At 38.8% G+C, this 25,786-nt stretch overlaps 1 protein-coding gene across 6 annotated transcripts in view; it reads right to left on the reverse strand.

Moving 5' to 3' along the window:
• Positions 1 to 1,372: 1,372 nt before the first annotated feature.
• BBS9 (Bardet-Biedl syndrome 9) overlaps positions 1,373 to 25,786 on the reverse strand; it is a 261,788-nt gene continuing 237,374 nt past the window's right edge. For all 6 annotated transcript variants that reach the window (XM_061464765.1, XM_061464763.1, XM_061464761.1 and 3 more), the window contains one exon: positions 1,373 to 4,888. Coding sequence is in view for 2 of the 6 variants with exons in the window: in XM_061464767.1 (XP_061320751.1) it covers positions 4,848 to 4,888 (41 nt within the window). In the remaining 4 variants the exon portion in view is untranslated. The remainder of the gene's footprint in view (positions 4,889 to 25,786) is intronic.

A 25,786-nucleotide genomic window follows, 5' to 3' on the forward strand; every position in this document is an offset into this window, starting at 1 on the left:
TTTCTCTGTAGCTTTAACTGGTTTTGTAAAAAATAATTTCCAAAACAAATATTTCTTATTATGAGAGTGTAGTGTTAAAGTGGTGCTAGCAAACAACTGAGTAATACAATATGCTCATGGTACATCAAATGGAAAATACTCCCATTAGAGCTAACATCAATCTACCAGCTATGGCTTGAGATTGTGGATCTCTTCCAGGGCTCCTGGTTACTTCCATGTTGTTTTTCCTGCTATAAAAACACAATTTTGCTCAATCCTTTAATGTAAGAATGAGGGTGGATACCAAAATCTTCAATACAGCAGATTCATACAAACACATTGATGCCTTATACACACATAGTAAAACTAAGCACATGACAGGGCACGTGAAGGAAACATCAGCCTACAATGAGTGCATATGAAAATATAATTGTATTTTACTTCCTTTCCTGCTTTCAACATTATGAAATTCTTGGGAAATGCCACAGTATTTTAAAGTAGCAATCATTCAAAAGTGTTTGCATATTGCATCTGTTTGTACTCCTTGCTATAGCAAATGTAAAGATACAGCAATAAGGACACATTGTCAGGGAGCACCAGGTCGTATCAGTTAACTGGGTTATGCTTCCATCCCATGATTAACTATATCATTTGCTAACAGAAGTACTAGGTGTCTCTGCTGGTCTCCTGGAGAAAGCATATTCTCCCATATTAGCAGCTTTTATATAGCAAACAGCAAGCAACCTTGAAAAAGAGGACAGAAATAATAATTCCTGGTACCACTGACCATTGTAAGAATTTATAAGACAGGAAACAGACAAGCAGGGAGGAGTTTCAGACTCTAAACCAAACAATGTTTTTCAGTCTTGCTATAAATACCAACCTTGAACTTGGTCTACTGGAATATCTCACAGACAGAATGCATTCTAAACCAGTACTAGATTGGGTCACTTCTGCTAATTATAAGCCCTGCCCTGTAGGTAGCGAGTGCCTCGGCCTCCCACTTGTTTCCAGAGGACCTGAGGGTGTTCCATCCCCTCAAGAGGATCAAGGTTGAAATCGGTGGAGAGCTACACAAACTTTACCTTCGAGCTAGAAAGGAACACAATCATCTGTAAACGGCACATGAAGATACCACATAAATACTGGAGGAACCTTATGCTACAAGAAAAATGAACAAAGCAGCATGATGTCAAGGGGTGACAACAAACGGGGCTTTGGGAAAACTCAAGGTTCATTTTAAATAAAGAAGGGATGCAGAAGCTTGGTTTCAGGAGTATGTCATGTATTTCACTGCACCTTTACAGCAGTTTTTAAATGGATTATTTATAAACAGGATATTTTGATAAGAAGAAAGATACTTACTCAATATGACAAATACTATGGGGGGGGGTATGCTGGAAAGTGTTCACATAGAAATACAATCTGCGCAGCAAACTTCAGTTTATGGCAGTAAATTACTCTTTCTAAGCAGTACAAGAATATTGGAACTTATCTCTAATGCTTGCTGTTACAGTAAATGCTGAAGAAAAAAAGACAAAGCATTCAAAACCCAGCCCCTGGAAAGTAAAGAAATGTTGTTTTTCTGTGTCATAGTTTAATAATAGTTGGACAGAAGAATCAATCTGGGGCTGAAAACCACAGTCCTAGTTTGAACTCAGCACTGTGTTCGAAGCCCAAAAGATCAGCAGAGCCCAGACCTCCAGATTTTGGTCATCAGAGCAGTAATTGTTTTAATCTGTTTTTCTACATTGCAACAGCACGAAAACAAAATGAAAGAAAAGCCCTTGGACAATAACATTCAGAAAATAATCTCTACCAAGAAAATCAACTCCAGAAGGATTTACCTGTTTAATACAAACACAAAAGTATGAATTTGACATTGGAACTTACTTGAGAAAATGTATTTCACAGTGCTCTAGCACAAATATAATGGAGTTGCCGTGACTCACAGTGTTGTTTGCAAACTGCCAAAAAATCCCTTTTAGATATATGTATACAAAACTAATTTCAAAAAGATCGTAATTAAACATTAATTTTTATCTGGGAGACATACACACTTCACCTCAAATAGCTAAACATGCAGACAGGCTGTGTCTTCAACCTGACCAGAAGAACTGACCAGGCACTACTCTCAAATCCTGTTCAACAGTTTGATTGGGCAGCAATGCCTGTCTTGGCCTCCGAAACATCACTGATGAGAACCAAACATTTGGTTCCCCTGAACTAGCAATGCTTCCCAACACTTTACAGTTGGCCAACCCTCTTCACTTCAAAACTTCCTGTAATTGGCCTGAATTTTTCCAGCCAAAAAGAACTTTCTTAAAAATTCAAACTCCATTTAAGAACTGCGAAGAATTACTTTACAATATTTCCTCTTAGCCTGCTGCGTAAATGACTACGTTTCAATTGCTTCCTTCCTCTGAATTAGATGGACTGTTTGGCATTGGCGGAAACTAAGTAATTTCTACTCGATGCAACTTTCAAATCCTGATGCTACCAAATACTGCAATTTAGTGCAATGTACAAAGAGGTCATACATTACTCCTATAGATAGTTCTACCCTTTTTTCCTCCCTCCTCTTTATTACCAGTATGTTTTCCCCTTTCTGTAAAACTATTCTCATGAGACTTCATTTTACAAAGCATGCAGCGGAAAAGGCAAGAGTGCTTCTGAGCCTTACATCTTAAAATGACAGAAAATAACTTAAATAAGAGTGCACGATATAATTGACCTCAGTGCCTACTCATTGTTTACCCTAAATTCCCAATGAAGCCAGGCAGCTCTGAGCACTGGGATCACATTCAATAATGGTAGTTATGACAGAGTAATATATTTCACGGAAGTCTCACAGTAGTCTGCTTTCCAGCTATATTATATGCCTATCGCTTAGGATTCTTTGGTCCAGGATTCTACACTGTTATGGTACAGGCTTCCAGTAGTAACTGTGGTTGATTTTTCTAGATTACCTAGTAGCTGCTGACAAGAGGACAAAAGAAGTTTTGAGATCTATAGTTAAAGTTTAAACCTAATAGCTACAGTAATTGATTAGTTCTCCATGGATTTTCTTTGGTCACTGAGGTGTGTACAGAGACTACAGGAGATTATTTTATAGAGTAATTTTGGCAGCGCAGCAGGGTACCTGGACAATGGGATGGATACCACCCTCCTGACAAAAACCACGGGGGAGGGATCAGAGCAAAGACAACTCAGCCAGCAGAATCACTCCATAGCAAGCAGGGGGTAGGATTTTTTCCTTCCTGGGAAAGCAGCAAGATTTCTGGCCCCACAACTTGTAGATACCTGAGGTCTCCTGGGGGACAGAGTAATTTTTACTGGGAGTCACTGTCCGCTTCAGTCCTAGAGGTATCAGAACCCAGTTCCTGGCCACTTAGCTCTATTTAATATTTAGTAGCTAACATGTTGAATAAGGCTCTGTAAAACATGGTCATATTATGTTTACTGAACCAGAGTAGGACCAGATAGTTAAGCAGCAGATGCAGACGTGGCACAAAGTTGGTTTCGTACTGGGGGTGCATATAAAAAGGTTGAAAGTAGATACAGAGATGATAAAGGTTGATGGCTTAAGACATCTTGAAAAATAATGTCCTTTTTTTACCCACATACCAACCTAGCACCACATCAACTGTCACAGCCTCTGCTGAAACAGCATATAAGTGAGTTGGAGGGATCTCTTTGATGGCTACAACAGGAGCTGGTCAACCCCTGTGGAGGAGAGTGGGATGTAGAGATGGCTCATGCAATTGCATCTACCAGAAACTAAGCTAAGACAAGCATTGCCTTTTGATTCTGCTATCCAAAAGGCTGCAACATATTTTGGTATGAACCAGCAACAGTCAGGAGAGGCCTCATTCAAATGCCTGTTTTTACACTTGACCCACGTCTCAGTTATTTTCAGTCCCAAGTACCTTTTACTGATATCTCAAATCACTCTCTGGAATCCAGACATGAGCCAGATGCTTCCAAATACAAGGTCCTCTCAAAGGTCACCCTAGATGCTGAGTGCTGCGTTTCAGGCACCTTGAATGAACCTGAATTTCAGAAGGCGAATAGTCAGCACTTTCTAAAAACTCAACCCTCAAAGCACCCTCCAACTGGATAAATAAAAATTAAGGCACTTGGAAATCAGTTGTTACTTCTGAAAATCTTGCCCATAACTAGAACAGACTGATTGACAAGAATAACAGAACTCACAGGTAACCATAAAAAGATCCATGTGTTGCTGTGCTCAAGGTACTTACAGTGTAAACTTTATTCACATTCATAGTGACATAGTTTATGGCAAAAGGGTTTGCCTTTTCTGTCCAGTAACCATATTTTACTCTGTATCTCTAGAGAGCAAGAGTCTGCATAAGCAATGAGAGGAGAAAAAAGAAAGTTGATGGATTACCAGTTTTTCTTTTGGTGGTGAATTCAGTTGTCTGGAATCATGAATGTTAGTACAGCAGGAAACGAGATAGATATCTTTTGTCAAAACTGTGATATAACAAATGTTAATATAATCTCAAAGGGAGGTACCGTTCAGAGTATCTTTAAGAAAAAAAAAGATAAACCATATCCTTAAACAAAGGCTGCTTTTAACTATGTGTAAATAGTCTTTGATCAATCAACTGAATCCTTAGAAAGGGATAACATAACACAACACTCCTACCACAGTTGGGTAAGTGCTTAAACTTTGTTCACGGAAAGGATGCTAGCTGGCAGGGAGACCCAGCTCTGTATCTGTATAAATTAGCACAGTCCTTCTGGAAGCTGCAGTCAGTGCAAGGTAAAACGGGTTGGTACTGATGCACTATAAATGCATCTGACATCAGAGAGAAATTCCTCCCAAGGGCCGTCTTTGGATTTCATGGCTCTTCTGCTTCCTCTGCTGATTCCCCAGACAAGCCTATTAAGAAGAAAGAAGATGCTTAAAAATTCAGTGTATCTGGTAACTACATGCACTACATTGTTGACTCCATCAGTTTGTAAAACCCTTGGTTATAGCTGGAGGAAACAATTTATTACATGCAAAGCAGTTATGATAAAAAAGCATAACTTGCAAATTCAAGCACTCACAAGTTTAGAAAATAAAAAAAAATAAGGCAGTAAGGGCAATTTGACATCAGCTGTTTTACGCATATGATGGATGACAGAGTCTAAGTTATAAAATTACAGACCACTTTCACATCATAGAAACATGACAGAGAACAACTGGGCATATGATCTGAGACACAGTTACTCCAATCTACCTGCATTTTGCCTGTCCCTTTTTCTAGGTAGAACTGGCAATACAAATTGCAAAACAATAGAAAATTGGCTCCATAAACCCATTAACAACTATTTTATTCTATATATTTTAATTTTTTTTTAATACCAGACTAACATTTTGGAGAAGGGGAAAATAGCAAAACCCTTGTATTGAAGATAACTTCTGCCTCAAACCAAAACTCTGAGTTTCCTATTTTCAAGTACCAGTTCAAGATATGAATCCATCCTGTATCACACAGTATCACAGTATCACAGTATGTTAGAGATTGGAAGGGACCTCGAAAGATCATCTAGTCCAATCCCCCTGCCGGAGCAGGAACACCTAGATAATGTTACACAGGAATGCATCCAGGCGGGTTTTGAATGTCTCCAGGGAAGGAGACTCCACAACCTCCCTGGGCAGCCTGTTCCAGTGTTCCGTCACCCTCACTGAGAAGAAGTTTCTTCTCAAGTTTAAGTGGAACCTCTTGTGTTCCAGTTTGTACCCATTACCCCTTGTCCTATCATTGTTTGCCACTGAGTAGAGCCTGGCTCCGTCCTCGTGACACTCCCCCTTTATATATTTATAGACACTGATAAGGTCACCCCTCAGTCTCCTCTTCTCTAAACTATAGAGACCCAGCTCCCTCAGTCTTTCCTCATAAGGGAGATGTTCCACTCCCTTAATCATCTTCGTTGCCCTGCGCTGGACTCTCTCCAGCAGCTCCCTGTCCTTCTTGAACTGAGGGGCCCAGAACTGGACACAATACTCCAGATGCGGTCTCACCAGGGCAGAGTAGAGGGGAAGGAGGACCTCTCTCGACCTACTAACCACCGCCCTTCTAATACACCCCAGGATGCCATTGGCCTTCTTAGCCACAAGGGCACAGTGTTGGCTCATGGTCATCCTGCCGTCCACTAGGACCCCCAGGTCCCTTTCCCCTACACTGCTCTCTAACAGGTCGTTCCCCAACCTATACTGGAACCTGGGGTTGTTCCTGCCCAGATGCAGGACTCTACACTTTCCCTTGTTATATTTCATCAAGTTACTCCCTGCCCAACTCTCCAGCCTGTCCAGGTCTCGCTGGATGGCAGCACAGCCTTCTGGCGTATCAGCCACTCCTCCCAGCTTAGTGTCATCAGCAAACTTGCTGATAGTACACTCAATTCCCTCATCTAAATCATTGATGAATATATTAAATAATACCGGTCCCAGTACTGACCCTTGAGGCACTCCACTAGTTACAGGCCTCCAACTAGACTCAGCCCCATAGACTACAACTCTCTGGCTTCTCTCCTTCAGCCAGTTCACAGTCCACCTCACTACTGATCATCCAGACCACACTTCCTCAATTTAGCTGTGAGGATGCTGTGGGAGACTGTGTCAAATGCTTTGCTGAGGTCAAGGTAGACCACATCCACCGCTCTGCCATCATCCATCCACCGTGTTATTTCCTCATAAAAGGCTAAGAGATTGGTCAAACATGATTTCCCCCTGGTGAAGCCATGTTGACTGCCCCTCATAACCTTCTTATCCTTGATATGCCTTAAGATGGTACCAAGGATAAGGTGTTCCATCACTTTCCCAGGGATGGAGGTGAGGCTGACCGGTCTGTAGTTACCCGGGTCCTCCTTCTTGCCCTTTTTGAAGACTGGAGTGACATTTGCTTTCCTCCAGTCCTCAGGCACCTCTCCCGTTAATCCATCCTGTACTGGATATCAATCTTTGCAATAATGAACCTGACAGAATTGAAAAAGTTGCTTGGAAAATCCAGGGAGAAAAAGAACCGTGGATAATCACACGAATTTGTATAGGCAAATACATGCATGACTTTACATTGAACTGATTATTTAACCCAGCTCTTATTATTTAACAGGTCCACTCTTAATTTGTGTTGAAAATGATTTAACTTAAATTCTTTTCTAATAAATGTAAAGCAATCCAAAATATACTCGCACCATCTCCAAAGGATATATGAATAATAATAAAAAAAACACACAGCTTTTATGTTTTGTTCTGTGGTGTTTGGGTTTGGTTGTGAGATTTTTTATGAGCCATTTCTGAAGAAAGCTGAAATCCACATACCCCCAATGAAGTGAAATGATCCAGAAGGTCCGCAGAATAAAATCTGAGCATCCAAGTCTTCTAAATTCAAGCCACCACTTGCCTGTCAGCCCAACTGCCTTCACAGTCTTGTTCACACAAATTTTTGCACCAACAATATATATAATTCTAAAAGAATATGCTTTCATTTACATCTGTGCAATTCCTCATCAACAAAACCAGATACATTTCTTTCTTCAGGTTTTATTTTCCACTGTCAGTGTTTTTTGGAGCTTGGGGTTTTCAGGATTTACAATGCTTTACTGCTGGTACTAAACTGAACAAACTTTATCTCAGGCCTTGAGACTGAAGGAAAGCATCAGTGAAGCTAACAGAGCAGGAGATCAAGGATAAAATCACCAAGATACAAAAGACTAAAGCAGTAAATTTTCAGCACCAGCTGGAAGCCCAAGGCCCCTGAGGCACTAAGAAGTTCCCTTTACTGAAGCTTCTACTGGTTTCTTTCCTTCTTTTTTTTTTTTTTTTTCTAAAGGACAATTAAAAATACCATGTTAAGAGCTGTCTCTGGTTTACAAAGGTCAGCCCTCAAATGGCAGCTCTTTTGTTCAAAACTCTCATCACGTAGCACATGCTGGGATGCCAAAGGAACCAGCAGCAGGTCCCATCTTGTTTCATTAATGATCTAGGGGAAGGAGGTAGGTAGCACAATAATGTAATGTGTGGATTATAAGAAACTAAGATGAGCTACAAATGTTGAGGAGAAAGATTGCTCTAGGACTAAGAGATTAACAAGGTTGAGAAAAGATAAAAAGAGACACCATTTGCAATACACCATGGAAATAACAATCTTAAACACAGATACTTTGCTGAGGAAAGCCCTGAAGAAGTAGCATAATGGAAAAAGTTGTTTAAGACATGCATCTGCAGTGAAATACCCCATGTAGAATACTCCATGTAGCTCAATGCAGTGTAAAAGACACTGCAAAGCTCACAGTTAATACCGTCCCTGACTATATAGCTTTGTTGAGATCACATCTGGAGCTGTTTACAGCTCTATACTACATAAAAGGTACTTCCCCCCACCATAATCAAGGAAAAGAGTTTGCAAGAATTATGAAATCAGCTTCTGCCCACTCTTAGAAAAGCTGGACACACACATAGTTCAGACGAGAAACAGCAAGAAGGTGCTATGATTATGGTCAGCAATTTGTACCTGAACGGAACAGCCACAGAGACCAGGAGGCACTAACCTCTGCATTAGCATTGCTCGCTAAGCAACACGCTCAAGACACGTAACGCTGCCACTACACAGTGTCCTCAACTTCAATACATTTGAGGACTGGATAGAGAACATCTAAAGCAGCATAACAGCACTGAAATTAAGGAAGGGAGGTTTACAAAAATACTGGGGAGAAGAGGGAAATCTTACTGAAAAGGCCTTCTTGATGCATCTTTACTAGGCTGAAAATACAGCATGTTACAAATTAGAAATTCATTTGAGCCATAAAATAGTGGCCAAGACACTGCTTTCAAAACCTGTTATTTCCATGATACTGACTTACCACAAACAACCCTTGTGTCTGTTTCTACAAATTGCCATGCCAAAATGGGCAACATGAAGGGTTACCTTCAAGCACGTGAACCCCAGTGGATCCACAAAACGTAATGCATTAACTGTAATTATGGGCTGGCAAAACTGAAGTAATATAGCAGGATTTACCTCAATTTCACACAACTTTGCCCAACAGCACTATCCATGACTATAGGGAACCTGCACTGATCAAATAACTACCACATGAGTAAACTGCAGGAGAGGTGAGAGAACAGGTGAGGTACAAATTGCAGCTCCAAAATGGGAGGCAGTATGAAAACTTGCCTTGCAATAAGCAGCCTTCCCACTTCTGCCCTGTATGTTTTCAACATGCAATAATAACTGGTCATCTAGGAGAACAATGTACACGTCACATTGCTCTAACTGGCACATGACACATCATAGTATGTGAGATGGTTAACATCAGAGAGGTTTCTCATCAGCATATTCTGACAAGCCCAGGCAGATCCTAAGAAATACAGGTTATATAAAAAAAATAAATCTGTATATTAAGGCTCCTTTACCTCAATTCATCAGGAAAAAAGCTTCCTTCCATCTTCATGTCCCCATTATGAAGTTCTCAATGTTTCATTTTATAGGTCATCCAAAAATCCTATCAGAATCATACTGGTCTGAGCACACAGACAAATGTTTATTAAAAGGTTCATACCCTCTATTTATGAACTCAGCTATGAACTGGGAAACTGCTTCTGGAAATAAGCATGATAAATTTTAACTCCTCTGCAGTAAGCAACCCCGGAATTTCTGGAGGGAAGTTTTCGAAACAGAGTTGATATATATGATCCAATTAACATCCTGACTAGTAACATGAGATTGCATTTATCCGAGGTCAAAACCAGATTCCACCTTCAGTCACTGAAATTGCGCCAATTTTGTATATTTGTCAGTCAGAGCACATTAGCACCCTCATGAAAGCAGCTTCTATAAACAAAGACACAGAATTCCTCAGTCCTGTTAATTTACCTCGTGAAAAGCATGACTTAATGCATACATGTCATTCAGTCACAGAAAGGTCATTTCTAGATAAAAATGTATTTTTGAGTCTTGAAAACTGAAAGTTCAAAGAAAATTAGTTACAGTGACAGAAGCACCAAAGACAGCTAAAAAAAAAACAAGTTTCTTGGAACTGTTATTCATGCAGGTTGGGGGTGGTGGAATAAAACAACAAAACCAGCAAACCAAAACCATTTAAAGGGAGGGATGATATTTGATCATGACAGCAGAAGGGAGGAGAAAGGATTGTTTTCTGTAGTCATAAATTTTTCACACTAAGCATGATGGTGTAAGGTTTAAAGATGTTCAGGTTAAACAATTAGGCAATGGAAGAAACTACCCAAGGAGGTGGCTGACTCAAGAATATGAGAGGTTTGCAAAGATAGGGTCGATGAAATCCTAGTGGGGATTAGTAAAAAGGAAGATACACAGGCTTTGAACTGGATGACCTAAAGGATCTTCTCCAATCCTATCATTTATGCTGCTATGATTCATCCTAAGGAGAACATTTTGGACTCCTATGAATTACTGGCTTAGTTTCCTGGACACTATTGTACATTAGTGTACTCCGAAGCATGCATAAAACCAAGTCAAACTTGGCTTTGAAGTGTCTGATCTACAATATTCAACGCTTTCATACAGTGACTCAGAACGTGTAGTTATAACAAGACAACAAAAGTTACTTTAAGTTAGAGAAGGGAGGCACCCCTTTCTTAAGCTAGTCCCACTTAAAAGAGGAAAAAAACACCCCATCTCATAGCCTGATGGTTAATATTGCTATTTCTAGACCTGACATGAAACAGCTTTAGAACAAACTACAGCTTCAAGGTACGTATTTTTCATAAAATTCTGGATCCAAAATGAAATGTTCCAGATGACCAGAGTTAACAGCTTTTCACTTTTTTGTTAACAAAAGACAACAGATTTTTCCCAGCACTGTCAGGTCACATTTCTGAAAATCACAATAATTTTCCCTTTAAGAACTCTATTCACTGCTAATAATTTTCTTTATTGTTATAAACCGCTTAAGGAAATATATGCTGCTTCCTTTCTCTTAATATTTAATCTTTATTCCATGAACACAATCCAAAGGGTTTTCCAGAAAGCTTAAGAAAGTAACAGCATCTTGCTTATCCCAAGCAAACTGACACACTCAATTGGAGTGCCAAATAGATTAGTGTAAAATTGTCAACTCCGATGTGTTGCAGAAGACTGATCACCATGATGGACAAGCTACAGACTTTCCTATACTGCTTTAACAGGGTAAACTGGACTTGATCAGTACCCTATATCACTTCTCATGGAATAATAAACTGAGAGTGAGCCTTACCATTGCCTTCCAAGACACCAGTGAGTCACTGATCACTGCACACATGATTTAAAAGCACTCAGGTTTGTATCTGAAAGGGGAGAAATGGTAGCTGAATGAGGGGGAAGCATGGACTAACTCACTCATTAGAGAACTGTGTAAATCAAATAAATTGGCTTTTCATTTAGGAAACAGAGTGACTGAAAGGACATAATTCAGGGAACTTTTCTTTGTCCATATACATCACAAGATTGAGAATGTGAAACAACAGTTTCCATCATTCTCAAACATGCCCCCTACTTACTGCAATTAATATGGCAAGTCCAACCTATATAAAGCCATGAAGAATGAAGTTGCTGAACTGCCACAAAATAGCAGGGGTAGAAGGGGCACCTCTTACCTTGGGGATAGCAGGGTCTGCTCCCACAAAACTTAAAAAACCTCTCTAAAAATCTTCCTTTTGTCACTCTGCCGTAGTAGTGACATGTAGTAGCAGTGTAACACAATGGAGATAACAAGGCGGTGACAACCACAAAGACAACATTTACCAAGTGTCCAAGATTTTCTTTTTTTCTTTTTTTAATTAACTTTTAAAAACCTTACAAAGCTCTTGTGCATTCATGCCCCTGGGCAGTGGCCCTCAATGGCAACTCTGCAGACTCATGCCTGTAGCAACTCAGGCCAACTGTGAAATGGGACATGATGGAAAAGTTAGTGCCCTTCCAAGGTAATTTCTTTTGTTTTGTCTTTGTTTTCCAAAGTACAGCAACTAAATATCCCTATCATCAATTCTATCCTATAATAATACTATAATTAATAAAATTACTATTAATATAATTAAATCATGCTGTGCTTCTTTTGTATAATACTGCATTCTTCAGCCTTCATTAAATTATATGGTGTACATACACACACCTTTTATGTATCCTTTCTACAAACTTTTCTGCTGAGAACCCCAGCACCTAAAAAGCACTAGAGCTGCCACCAATGGGTCCAAGGATTGAATTGCATTGAATTACCGCCCTGGTTTGGGTAAGGTAAGGAGGTGTGCACCAGTTCACAGTTGCTGGGATTATCAAGTACTCAAGCTCTAAATGGCAGAGTTCAGACTCTTACGCTTAGAACGCTGCAAAGTATCTGTGCTTTCTTTAGGTCTGCTTTGCATTACACCCAAGACACATAAAATGTTTCTAATATAAAGTTACCGAATTTGAACATCAGGAAAAAACATCCAGTGATATGACCAAAAAAATTCACAAGGCATACAGCTGCTTTTCCTGATGACCACAGGCACTTATATTACATATTCACACACCCCCATACACACATATATACACACTGCTGGAATAAACACATTCTGTAAAACACAAAGAGCTGTCAACACACCGAATCTAGCTTGCATTTAAAGGTATCAAGGAGAAAAGAGGAATGGGATGCTGGTAAGTTCAAAGCCATGTAGAGCTCTATAAGCAGCGCTATAATAACAGTATTCTAAGCTTCATTCAGGAACCGAAAAACAATCCATAAATTATTACAGACACAACTGAATCTGTTTGCATGGAGACAAGCTACTTAAAAAGCGGTTACTATCTTAAATGAAGTCACTGATCATTACTGTGAGAAACGTAATTCCAATTGCATGAAAAATGCCTATTTTCTCCAAATACCTGGCCTATCATAATCAACTATCAAATCCTGGGCATTTTTCTAGGAAAGCTTGCAATCTTTGAGAAATGGTTATTTTCCTGTAGAGATGATTACAGGAAGAAGTCACAAATGACACATTTCAGCTGGAAGAGGTATTTCCTGCCAGGAAGTAAATCCCTTAAAAAGAGTTTGCTTTTTAGTGACCAAACTTCCTTTCTTCCTAATTGGCTATCACCCTTTGTTAGGGCAACAAATTAACGCAGTGGCTTCTAAGGAAAATACGCTCAACACAAATCTAAAACTTAAGTAATTCCAGCCACACAAATGTCAATGATTCGATTTACTCTTCGTCTTATACCTTCCCATTCACTGCAACCCCAAATCCTATTAAACTTTTCAGAACTGTTGGCTCTTTAATAATTTGCTGACAAAAAAAAACAAACCAACATATATTTGGGCCATGTACATTGAGATTAGACAGATGATAATCTATTAAAAACAGGATCTTTTTTGCATAGACGTTAACTCTTTGTTTTTTCCTGGGGAGAAGTAATGCCATAGTAATCAGTCTTTTGCCTGCTTGATTCCTTGTGCTGTTTTGTTGACTTCCCAGACAGCCAGACCAGCCAGCTGACTATTACCAAATCCTTTATCTTGCCAGACAAGCGATCACCATGACAGATAGGCAAAACTCCAGGGGTAGGTTAGCTTTAGGGCAAGATTTTCCACCATTTTCATATGAATGGTAATGAATCCTACTCCTGGAGACAGCCACCCAGTGTCTGCCTGCAGGAAGATCCAAGATCCTTCATGGATATGAAATACAGATCGATAGATAGATATTACAGTAAATTTCTACTCTTGTAGGCTGGCTGCAACTCATAATTGACTTCTTAAGACCTACAACCTCCCCATTAGTCTAACTTCAAACATTCCTCATCTACATACGTAACATTAGCTAATACTGAGAAAACTTTTCAGCTGAGATGATTTGCCTTAGAGAATTGCAAATGCAGGTCAAACAAACCATCAGTCATGTATCTGCTGAATTTGTCAGGTCAATTTGGCTTAAAAAAAAAGTAAATATTTACAGCATTTTTGGTATTTTCAAAATAATTTTAATTTTCATTTAACACCAAACGATTGCAAATAAGCTTCCTTGAGTATAATGTTGGGTTTACTTCTAAAAGTAAGTTAGCAGATACAAATCTAAGCAAAATACTTAATTTGAGCAGAAAAAGAGAAACCTGAATCAATTACTGGAAGTTCTCCCAAAACAACAGATTTTCTATTCCAGAGCTCTATTCTTGTGTGTACCTGTATCTTCAGTCAAAATAGTGCAGTTATCCTTTTAATATGCATGATATCACTGTGAGACTGAACCTTTCAACAAGTTTTGCTAAAATACATATTACATGCAAAGTATATGCAGCTGTAGCCAACACCAGCTTCAGTAAAATACAGAATGAAGCGTGTTAGATTCATACAGGAAAAAAAAACATCTCTTTATGGATAATGAGTCTGCTATAGACTTGCATTTAAGGCCTTCTTGTGCAAGTTTAACTTGTATGTCTACAAGACAACTAAGTACCTTCATACATAAACATAAGTTTCTCCAGTAGAGACTTCTAACATTTTCTTTACAGCCTACAGTATACATAAGTCCATGGCTCCTGGGTACCAGGAAGATAAACAAAAGAGGAGAAATTCCCCAAAGGAACAGTGCAAACAGTGTGATTTTGTGGAAAACAGAAGAGAGGGAGACAAATCAAACAGCTAAAGGCAAAGCAACATTAGGAATTGTTTATTTCAATGAAGAGATATAAAAGAGAATTGAGAAGCTGAAGTCAAGGAAAGGACTATTCAAGGCTGCTTTAATGCCATGTATTCTCCCCAGAGAAGTGGCGAAACCTACATGGCTTATGACATTTTCAAATTAGTACCACAATGAAGACAACAATCTGGTGGTGTCAGGAGATGGTCAAGCTGATAGAACAAGAGTTTTCCATTTCTAACTCCTATTATCATACAACAGATCTGAGGTGCTACAAATTCCTCAAGTGTTTTGTAATAGTCACAGAAACATCAGATTTTGCTTACCATGAAGTATTCAGCAACTGAATACTCTTCAGTGTGTTGCTCCTTTTAACAATGGAACATTACAGTGCAAATGATAAAATCATATTCAAGATTTCCATGGATTCTTCTGGAAATAACATACAACAGGATTTTACCATTTGATGTCATTTTTCCTTTGGAGTCTTGTGGGAAAAAGACATTGGTAGAGAGGCAGGTTTGAGGAAAAATGTGTTTCGAAAAAAGAACAACAAAGGAAAAAAGAATACTTTGGGGTAATACTTTCCAATCTTGAATTTCACACATTCCTTTTAAGCTACAGTATATGAGAAAAATGCTTTAAGAGGTTTCTTTTCTTTTTTTTTCCAAATGCAGTCTTTCGATAAGTCTCAGTGTTGGCTTAAAAGCAAATGAAGAAAATAAAAAGAACCTGTGTTAAAGTAACAGATGAAATTTCTTCTAAATGGACACTAAACTCCTTTCTATTGCTCACCAAAAATATGTATCTGCCTTTTTTTTTTTGTCATGTGTCTATCTCCTTTCATCCCCAAGAAAATCTTATCTTTTAAAAATGCAAAGGATGATTTGGGGGGGTGAAGTTTGTGCTAGAGGGGTAATGTAACAGCAGTGTGTATTTTTTTATCGCATATTCTAAAATGTCTTAATATCTCACTATACCAAAGACCTGTAATGTAATTCTCCCTGTTTCTACTATTTTTTCCACTGGTATCAGTTTTGTCTCATACACATGGAAGCAGAGTCGCATGCTGCTACATCCCTGGATACTTCCAAGCATATCTCAGCCACATGATTCCAGGCATATCTTAGCTATAATGGCAATTTCAGTACTCACAACAAAAACTGTAAAGCTACTCAGATTTGATGATCCAACTGGGGATTCAATAAGGCCCAAATCTGCGCATTTCTGAAAGAGGAGTAGAAATTTCTGGGCCCTCCAACCTCACACCGAAATCAGCAGAACCAAAATGAGGGCAGCTCTTTGTGGGACTGAACCTTTTAGTACCTCCAGAAAAGCAGTAGAAGCCAACACACTCACATCTAAGGCTTAGAATGATGGAAGTAACAGTTTTAAATGTATTATGGATTTTCTCACAGGCTCAGGAAGCAATAAAAATTAAGTATAGTCAGACGGCAGGAAAGCAATATAGTTTTCATAATTTTTTTGTGACTTTAGGGAAAATATGCTCAACTTTTATAGACAGCCGATTCAATGCTACAAATTTCAGGAAATGTCACTGCAATGGGATTCCCACAATGAATGCAGGTTGAAATGACTGTATTCTTCAAGGACACTGCTCAAAATACATTCAGATCACGTAAATAAGTTAGTTTCATTAGCGTGCAACACAACTTGCTGTCCTAGATCACAGACTTCTCCTGGAACTGGACACTAACGACTAGGAAGAGCAAACAATTTCATTCTGATGGTTACCTAATGTTAAAATTATTTCTTCATTGGGTAATAAATCAAGTGCCTGGAGAAAGCTAAGAAAGCAAAGATGAACATGCTAAATCAGGAAAAAAATCAAAGCAAAACCAAAACTAACCGTGAGTAGTATACTATTATCAACTAAATATTAATTAATGCAAGCAAATGATTTCTATTCAAGTATGAAAGTCACGTTTCCCAGACTCAGCAGCTGTATCTATATCACAGAAGAAGCTGCCTTTGGAGCTGTTCCACCTCCATAGTCTCCCTCTTGTCCACTTGAAACAGCCTAAAGATAGCTCAAGTCATGCTTCAAGGTAACCTACCTGACAGAAGAACCTCACAGGTTTCTTCCTGCTCCAATTCAACTTAATGCTGTTCTTCCCTACTTGATGCATGGAAAGTCCACAAACCTGTGCTTGACACAGCATCTAGACTACCACTACCTGCCCTTATTTATGTGAGCAATAATGTCTGCCTCACTAAGAAGGTGGACATCCAGGTTTTCACAAGCCACCCTGAAGACAGTAAAAGTTCTCCTCAAATCTGCTATTTAGTTTATAGGACAGCTCTTTAAGGACTTAGGTTTACTAGTTTGGAGAGTAGCTAACTAATCATGCATGATACTTAATCAGCTTCAATTCCAGGTCAGAAAACTGCTTCCAATCACTTATGCATATGATCAGCTGAGCTCAGTGGAACTGAACACACCACGTATATGTTCAAGTTGGGTGCGTGCATAAACACTGTATTAACAAAGAATTGAAGTACAGCTGTTAAGTGCTTTCCTACATAATGCCCCAGAATTCTCTGATGCTACATTACTGGCTTTTTTTAATCTTTGGCATTTTACTGTGCACATGACTTGCAAGGAATGTTGTTATGGATTTTTTTTGTGGGAGGTTTTAAGTCTAAGAAGAATCTGGTGACATCACCCAAGGAAATATCTAAATCATATATTACATTTAACTCGACACATTTTTTTTAGAACTTTCTTAGGAAAACAGATGCTTTTCTGTCTCCAAAGTGTTCTCAAAGGAGACTCTGCTTTTCACAAGGCATTTCTGATCTCTCACTGCAGGAGAGCTTTACTTCACAGTTCACACAGGGCTCCAAAAGCTCCACTGGAGCCTCTCAAATGGATAGTTTGGGCAAAAATGTAAAGAAAGACATGTTATTGAGAGCCATTCTGTTGCAGCAAGAGTGAAATCTTAATACAGTAGATGAAGATTTATCAAAATGCAGACATAGTCCCACTATGCCTGCCCATTATCTGTTTCTCCTAAGATCTTGCAACAAGCTGGATGCTACTACTTCTCTCCCAATGCATACGCAGTTTAGAGGTCTTATTGCTGTAATCAGGGATTTCGTTGGAAGAAAGGCAACATATATCACATGTAAGATGTTTTGAAAGGAGCTGTGAGTTAAGGTATAGATTTTTGCTTTTAACCCTTACTTGGAATGGTAAGTGTTTTCCAGTCTGTCATCCATGAATTCATGGTCTGCAGCCCATGAAATCACAAACAAGAAAATAAACATCACCCTTACAGTATTTTCAGCTAAAGGTGCGAAGATATGATCATCTGCAGGAAATGGGCCAGCAGAAATACATGACTGTGAAAGTGTGAAAGCCACTCAACCATGTGTGAAGATGAAAAATAGAGGATCAAATTGCAGTTTTACCAGTATTCATTTAAACTACAGATGATAAACAAGAAAATAGTAAAACATGAACAACAGTGCGTAATGAAGTTTCAAATATACTATTTCCAGGAGCACCCACCCTTCTTTCCTGCCTTTTGGAAAGCAATAAAACAGAAGCACTTTCGAAACCAGTCCATTTAACAGGTTGCAGTAAAGACTACCAAGCAGCTTCCTTCAAGCATGGCGGAATAGTTTGCTGGCTCATGCTTACCATGGCCAGAGCTTCTCCACCCACACAGGAGAATTCAAATTGTGTTGTCAGAAACAGTATTTGCCTGAAGGATTCCATACACTTTACCAGCCTCAGTCCCTGTGCAGTAGCTTGGAAAAGGATGGTTAAGTCATTTTAACAAGTTACAGACTTAAAAAGGAATGAGCTGTTCTCCCACGTATCGCACATCATGCATGGGATGACAAGTTAAATGACTTCATGTTTGTAAAACTAAACCGGATCATACTGAGGTACCTATCTTCAGAGATGGTGCAACACCACCTCCTATTCAAGCCAAGACTCTTTGAATAACTTCCTAGAAATGCTTCTAATATTTCTTTACCTTCCAAATTCCAGGGGCAGAATGCTCTTGTCCTTCATTTTTTCTCTCAGATCTGATCTAGAAACTCTGTTACCTGGCATATGATGCCACCTTCACATGACAATACCCAGATCTGGCACATTTCAAACCTCATCTGTTTTACACGCTCTTCGAGGAGAGACAGAAATATACACAGAGGACGATAAAATCTGAATGCGTTATAAAATAAATCACTTATCTTTGTGAGATCTTTCTGTGCCATTTTGACACACTGAGCTCTGGACTCAACAACACACTGAGCTCTGTGGTTGGACTCTATGATCTTACAGGTCTTTTCCACCTGAAATGGTTCTGTGATTCTATGATTACTGCAATCTATCTAACACTCTGGGTGAAGACTTTCGTAAATGTGAATAAATAAATTAATTAACTTAATTAGCTGATGGAAGTAATGTAGGAAGGAAGTAATGTAAGACTCTACCATATCTTCATTAAAGGCATATCCTCGTTTGTCCACGAAGCACTGATCACCTACTTTCTTAATCAATGGGTATTCCAATCATGACAGGAAGTGGCACTGGGCTTCAGGGTGGGAAAAAAAGGTGACCTCCAAAACTCAATGGGATTATGAGTCAACTGAAGTCATGAGTCAACAGCAGCCTATTGCTGATTGACACTGCCTCACCAGTAGGTGTTACTTCAGCCATTAATGCAGATTGCTGTACGGCTGCAGGGATACGCATGCCGGCCAAGGAACATAAAAAACATCCAAACCAAACTGAAATCTGACAGATTCTGAAAATATCATGTAACACCCTGCTCTGTATATGCAACAGCATCCAAAGTCATGTTTGGGAGAGCTGACCACGACCACACCCGTCCCTATGCCTGCAAATAAGCCTGAAGGTTTTTCACTGACAGCCATCCCACTTAATCATTCGAAGCAATGCTTGGCTATTTGATTGCTGTGATTTAACACAGTAATAACAATAATCCAGACTATGCTTAAACCACTCACTGTACTTCCAAAACTGTTTATTAGCATTGGCTTCTGCTTTACAACGATTTTCAACACTCTTAATACTGAAGTTCCTCCACTGGCACCTCTGAGAAGGCCAAGACTATATGAAAGAGGCAGCCTTATTTTTTGTTTGACCGAGTACTTGATAACTGCATTTAATTTCACAGTTTATTTATTTAACCTCAGCTCAGGCTAAAGCCATCTAAAATACCCTGTGCATTGTAACTTAGGTCCAAGACAACAGAGTCTCTTTGATTTCTTGAAATGAAATTCAGTAGCTCCTCTTCAAACCATAAACCTATTGCAAGGCCATCATTTATAATCCCATCCTTCTATTGCAATCATAGGGTGAAAATTCAGGTCCCCATGCTCTACATATCAGAGTGAGGACTTCTGTCATGCTTTCACTAAATCTCACCTTTTAAGCTAGTACTTTTCAACTGGTAAGCAAGCTTCTTTCTGAAGACCCTCAGAATGGGAAACTCATCACTTGGCAGCTTCTCCTATCACATTCTTTCAAAACAAATAGCACTTCCAATGGCCTGGAATGTCTTCTTTCTTACTGTATGAATTTCATCCTTCTTAACACTATAATCCACAGGAAATGAATGCTTAATTTAAGACTTGCACCCCAACAGAAGTCAACATCTTACCAAGCAGTCATTAAGAGTGGACAAAGAAAAGAACACTTCCCCTTAAAAGTAGGGTTTCTTCAACAGGCAAAGCACTAGAGCAACATACAACATAACAAAATGATTTGTCTGTTGAACATAAAATATCTCACATTTGTTCTCTGAAAAACAATATCCGACCATTTAATGTACACACTGATATTTTTATCAATGTTTCTGTAACACTTTGTCTACACAAGTATGGTATGTGAAAGGCAGAAGTACACAGCCTTTCATCTACAGATGACAGGAAAGAACAGTGTTTCTGTAGGAGACATTTTTGCTGTAAATCCAATGCTTATAAAAGCAGTGCAATTGAAAGCAGGTGGGACGCAGTACAAGGGTTCCTCATCATTCTATGCATACAGCTCATCTCACCCAAATAATAAAACCACTATGCTTATTCAGTCTTGTACTTCTCTTAAAATCAGGCCACTCAATTGTGCCAAATAATGTGTTGTCCAACTTGGACTAAACCAAGAACACTAAGCTCATTTTCCTAGTGAACTGTGCTGTACTTGTACGATTTCTACATTACAAACAGACTTTATCTATAAGAAAAAGAAATTAAAACTTTCTAGAATCAGGACTCTTTCCGATTTCTTATGTTACTGGTGAAATTTTAAAGGATAATATACTTGAGATTAAAACTTTAAAAGAACATTATTACCATGATGAACATATACCCACAAGATAGTATATAATTAGGTAATTGTGTACATATGTATATTCACTGCCAATTCTGCACCTTCACTGTATTTATATTTGATCTGATAGCTGGAAGACACTCAGACCCTTTTCTTTAACACTGTACAGTGTAGATAGCATCATCCTTTACACTCATTAAAGATTAACAAGTTGCTAACATTCAGGTTTTTGCTAAATTAGAAGTAAGATAAAGGGGAAACTTGCATCTCATTCTGTTGAATTGTTAACAGTGAGAAAGAAAAACAAAGAAGATAAAGAGGGATTTAAACAGTAAATCTGCTTATAGCTGAACTTGTTGAGATGAAACAGAGGCTATAAATCAATTTGAAATAGTTGGAAGTATTAAAAAGATCAGGTAACTTTCTGCCAGTTCTTCTGAGATCTGCCTATAGCTTTGAATTGCCAAGAGGCCAGAATAATGAAATCAGAATTTTTAAAGTCTGATTCTTAATGCTTTTATTGAACAAATATATGTAGCCTGAACTGTGCAAAGTCTATGACTGCAACTCAGTTCTGGAAGTGAAATGCTTGCTTTATGGAAAATGTTGGTATTTGCAACAGGTTTTCATTCTCAGCTATATAAAAATATGGAAATATAACAAAGAATTAATCTTTTTACTACACTGCAGATTGGCAATGTCACCATACAACAAGTTGTGGTTATGAAGAACAGCTTCATACAAAGTCTCACTTCCTTTCCTAATTCCTATTCCTGATTTGTTAGATTAACATACTCCATCTTCCACAGCTAAACCCAACTATATCCCTTCTCACTCCACAGTACCCTCAGCTAACCCTTCACATCTACCAGTTTCCACCCAAGCAAGAGCCACGAATTAGGCTGGTTTTGAGGTAAGAGCGTACTTACTCAAGATAACATCAAAAGCAACAGGTAACTGTTAAATTCCTCTTTGAGCCTTCCCCTAGTAATCTGAGCCTTTCCTTTCACCCACCTGACAACTTCTACAAAATCTGTGTGAAATTACATATTTTTTGAGATGTTTATCTCTCTTTAAAATGCATAGGAAACTGGCCATAGGGGTTCAACGAGGGTGGCAAGAGAAGAACAAGAGACAACCATTATGATAACATAAGGTTTCAAAGCAGGTTACAAATGGAAGGCATTTTTATTACACACAAAGTAACCAGACACAACTGGACATTCTGAATTTGTAAGTTTGAGAGATTCCAGTTTAGCAATCCAAATGTCCCATTTCAATATGTCCAATTACTTCATGTCAAACAAAAACACATGCATTTTCAGCTTGGTGTCCTGCAATCCATCTGTGTTTCAAGATGTATTCACGAATTTGTGTGAAAATCATTACATAAACTAATTCACCACAAAGGGGAGAGGAAATGGTATTGGTGATTTTCCCTGGGTAAGAGGAGCTTCAGATGAGAAATTCTGGAGAATCAAGAAAACACTCAAAAATCAAAAGCCCACACCCTGACATTTAATTATATGTTCTACTAGGAAAGCAGTCTATAAGGAAGCACTTCTGAGTTAGAAGCTCATATTAAACTTAAAAAAATAACCCTATGATTTATACCATCAGTTAGCTTTATAAAATGGCACATGTTAAAAAAGCAAACATCATTTAAAAAGCAGGGTGAATTCAATACCTCTAAAAAAATGCCTTCCTGATTATAAACGTTCTGCAGAATTATGATACTGAAAACTGCATTATTCAAAGAGACAAAGAAAATGCCCTTTCAGTGGATATGCCCAATTTTACCTCCAGGTTTCTGTGGATCAGAGCATGGGGCTCATTAACACAAGCTCTGCCCCATGTGTGTATGATCAACACGTTGGCAGGACTTCAGCAGATACCTCTATGCACATGTACAAACTCAGTGCCAGTGTTGCATTCTCCATCACAGCCCTAAGCATAGCTCTGCCAGTCCATGTGAGAGGTGTCTAGGAGATAATAGAGTGAACAGGAATCCACAGAGCAAACACTTCTCGTAAGGGTTTGTGAAAACAGGCTCCCATTCTCAAAAGGAAATAATCCTCAGGTCCTTTTATTTTTCTTTTAACATGTAGTTTTAGATGATGCACTGAATTAACATAAGCTGGTACCACACAGCCCTAAACTGCACCACCAAACTCCTTGATGGATCAGCAAAGAACGGAAGCTGTGGTTATGCGTCTGGAAAAGTCACACCAAACACAGAGTACCTCTGTGCTGGGGAAATTCTCCATTGGGAATGTACAAAAAAACCTGCTGGAGGTAAACTGAGCAAAATTTGACTGTTTTAAAGGAATACTGGGTATTACTGAGCAGCCATTAGAAAGCTGCTCCCTCACTGGGGCACACTACTAAAGAAAACACTGCATGGTAACATGAAAACATATGCCAGCAACATTCATTGTTCGCAGATTTTAAAGAACAGAAGGGCTTAAGACTATGATGGTCTCAATACAACCATCTAGTCAGATGCCTGGAATAATACAGAATACAGGATTTCACCCAATAATTTACTCAACAAGCCCTTAACTTCAAGTTGAGCTTTTTGATGTAAAAACTTCAAGTGAAGAATGAATCACATCTGTAAGGAAGTTATTCCTCTCTGCCCAGAATTTGTCCTTTATTTCTAGGTCCAAATTCTTCTTGCTTCTGCTTCCAGCCATGTACATGTGCAATACATTGGCTCTAAAATCATTATCTGGTTTTGTTCATCTCTACTTTACATCAAACAAAACATGAGAGGAAGTAAAAAAATAGCTGTAATATGCACATTACAGAGCACTTAATCTCATGTCTAGTGTCATACAAAGTACGAGATAACGATCCTGAATATAACACACATTGTCTACTGGAACTGTCATTGCTTGGATAGCAAGTTCAATTTGCCAGTAGTAGAAGGATTAAGTCTAGGTAAAGCACGTATCCAAGCAAACTATGCCCAACATGGATAGTTTCCCCATGTGTCAAGGGACTGCTTATGGAACGAAGGAGGCAGAAATGACGCTTGCCACACTGTGCTTCTGCAGTTTCAGCAGAATTTTCTCCACAGGATATGGAATAGTCTGGTGGACTTTTCCCTCCTTTTTTTCAAGGCATGTTTGAAAGCCAGATGACTTATGCAAAAAGCTTTGCCTTACTAAGTCCTCCGACTGCCAGTAATTTTCTTTATAACATAACAGTACTTCTTTTTAAAACAAATTTGCTTTTCTCTGGCCATAACTATGGAATAGGAGCTCAGTCCTGTGTTCTGTGTCAGTCATTACAAGTGCGGAGTGGAGATGCTAAGAGTCCTGGCAAACTGAATCTGGGCTTTATAAACTAAAAAACTTGCACTCTGCACATGGAAATGTTATACCAGAAAGGTCCCTACTGTTTAGGACACTGATGTTTTTCTTCAGAAGGCACTAGCAGACATATTTCCCTAGAAGTCTTCAACTTTAGTGTTGTAACGCAGTAACAACGGTGGAACAGCTTCTTGTTAAGAAAGGTTCATACTTAATAAAGAAGAAATCGTGAAGCGTGTAAAGAGATGAAGACAAACTGGACACTTGTTCAGTGTCCTTAACATGACATATGAGCATGAGGTAGGAAAACAAGTCATACGGGAATACAGTTGCATTAAGTTGTAACAGTGGTTTAAGAGGGAAAGGGAAGAATGCAGTTTTACGGTATTTCTGAAACAGGGGTGGTTCTCCACCATCTCTGATGAATGATACAGACCAAAGACTGTGGCTGGTGGTAAAATCTTCATCCAGGTTTGCAAGATTAAATGGCACACAGGAAGAGAGTAATGCAAGCCAAAACAGAGTTCCCTGTGGAACACTGGCTGAGCTGAGGTAGCAGAATTCATAGTGTAAACCTAAAATTGCAGGAAAACTATAACTTTACTCTGTTCCTCAACAAACCAAAAACAATACCAGGAACAAAGCTACATCCACATATACGTCATCTTTTACCTCAAGCCCTAAAGCCATTCCTGGCACCTGCTCTGCGGAAGGTGATGTTACTAAAGACAGCAGCTTCATCATTTAGGCATATGTAGACACTGCCCCCCTCATTGGGTCATCCGCCTGAGAATCAACAGGCTACTGTTGCCTTGTTTCTGACCACTTCCTGACTACAGTTTAGCCATTGAGTCTTTCACCACTTGTTTTTCATTTGATTTGCAAAACCAAAGAAAAACAATCTTCCCCATGGAACAACAGGAATATTGCAAAGTATGCAGTTTGTGACCAAAGGGGCTAGGAACTGAGGCAAGACATTTGCTGGTACCTAAGCCACAGGTCAAGTTGGTTGCCAGCTAAGCCAATATTTCTGGTTTGAAGCATCTGCTGAACTCTCTCAAACAATAAGAAATATTTACTCCACTATGGAAACAGAATACCAAATGTAAGAACGGCTGTGTAAATAAAGTGGAAACTCATTCCAGACCAGTGACCCAGAGGCCAGTTATTTCTGGAATATAAAGAAAATTAACCTGGGATTAAGTCTTAAAATTTAAAGCTATAATTCTACACTATGAATGCATACACAGGAATAAAAATGGCTCTAAAATAGAAAATTTAAAGAACTGGTTACTTTTGAGATGTTTCTCTGTGAATACATCCAACTTTTTATTTGACTGTCAACTTTAACAGGTACCTGCTGAATGAAAGAGCTGGGATTCTGATTTTTGACCTAGTGAATAATTTTGTATGTTTTATTGCATATGATTGGATATAATATTGTAATATCATAAATATTTTGTAAATAAATCTATTATAATATTTTATGGCTATCTCATAACTTTTATTTAT

The sequence above is a fragment of the Pezoporus flaviventris genome, unplaced genomic scaffold (assembly GCF_033815535.1).
Source record: "Pezoporus flaviventris isolate CSIRO_AGI_PZ_B2104156 unplaced genomic scaffold, CSIRO_AGI_Pfla_v1 ptg000037l, whole genome shotgun sequence".
In the NCBI taxonomy this organism is placed as follows: domain Eukaryota; kingdom Metazoa; phylum Chordata; class Aves; order Psittaciformes; family Psittacidae; genus Pezoporus; species Pezoporus flaviventris.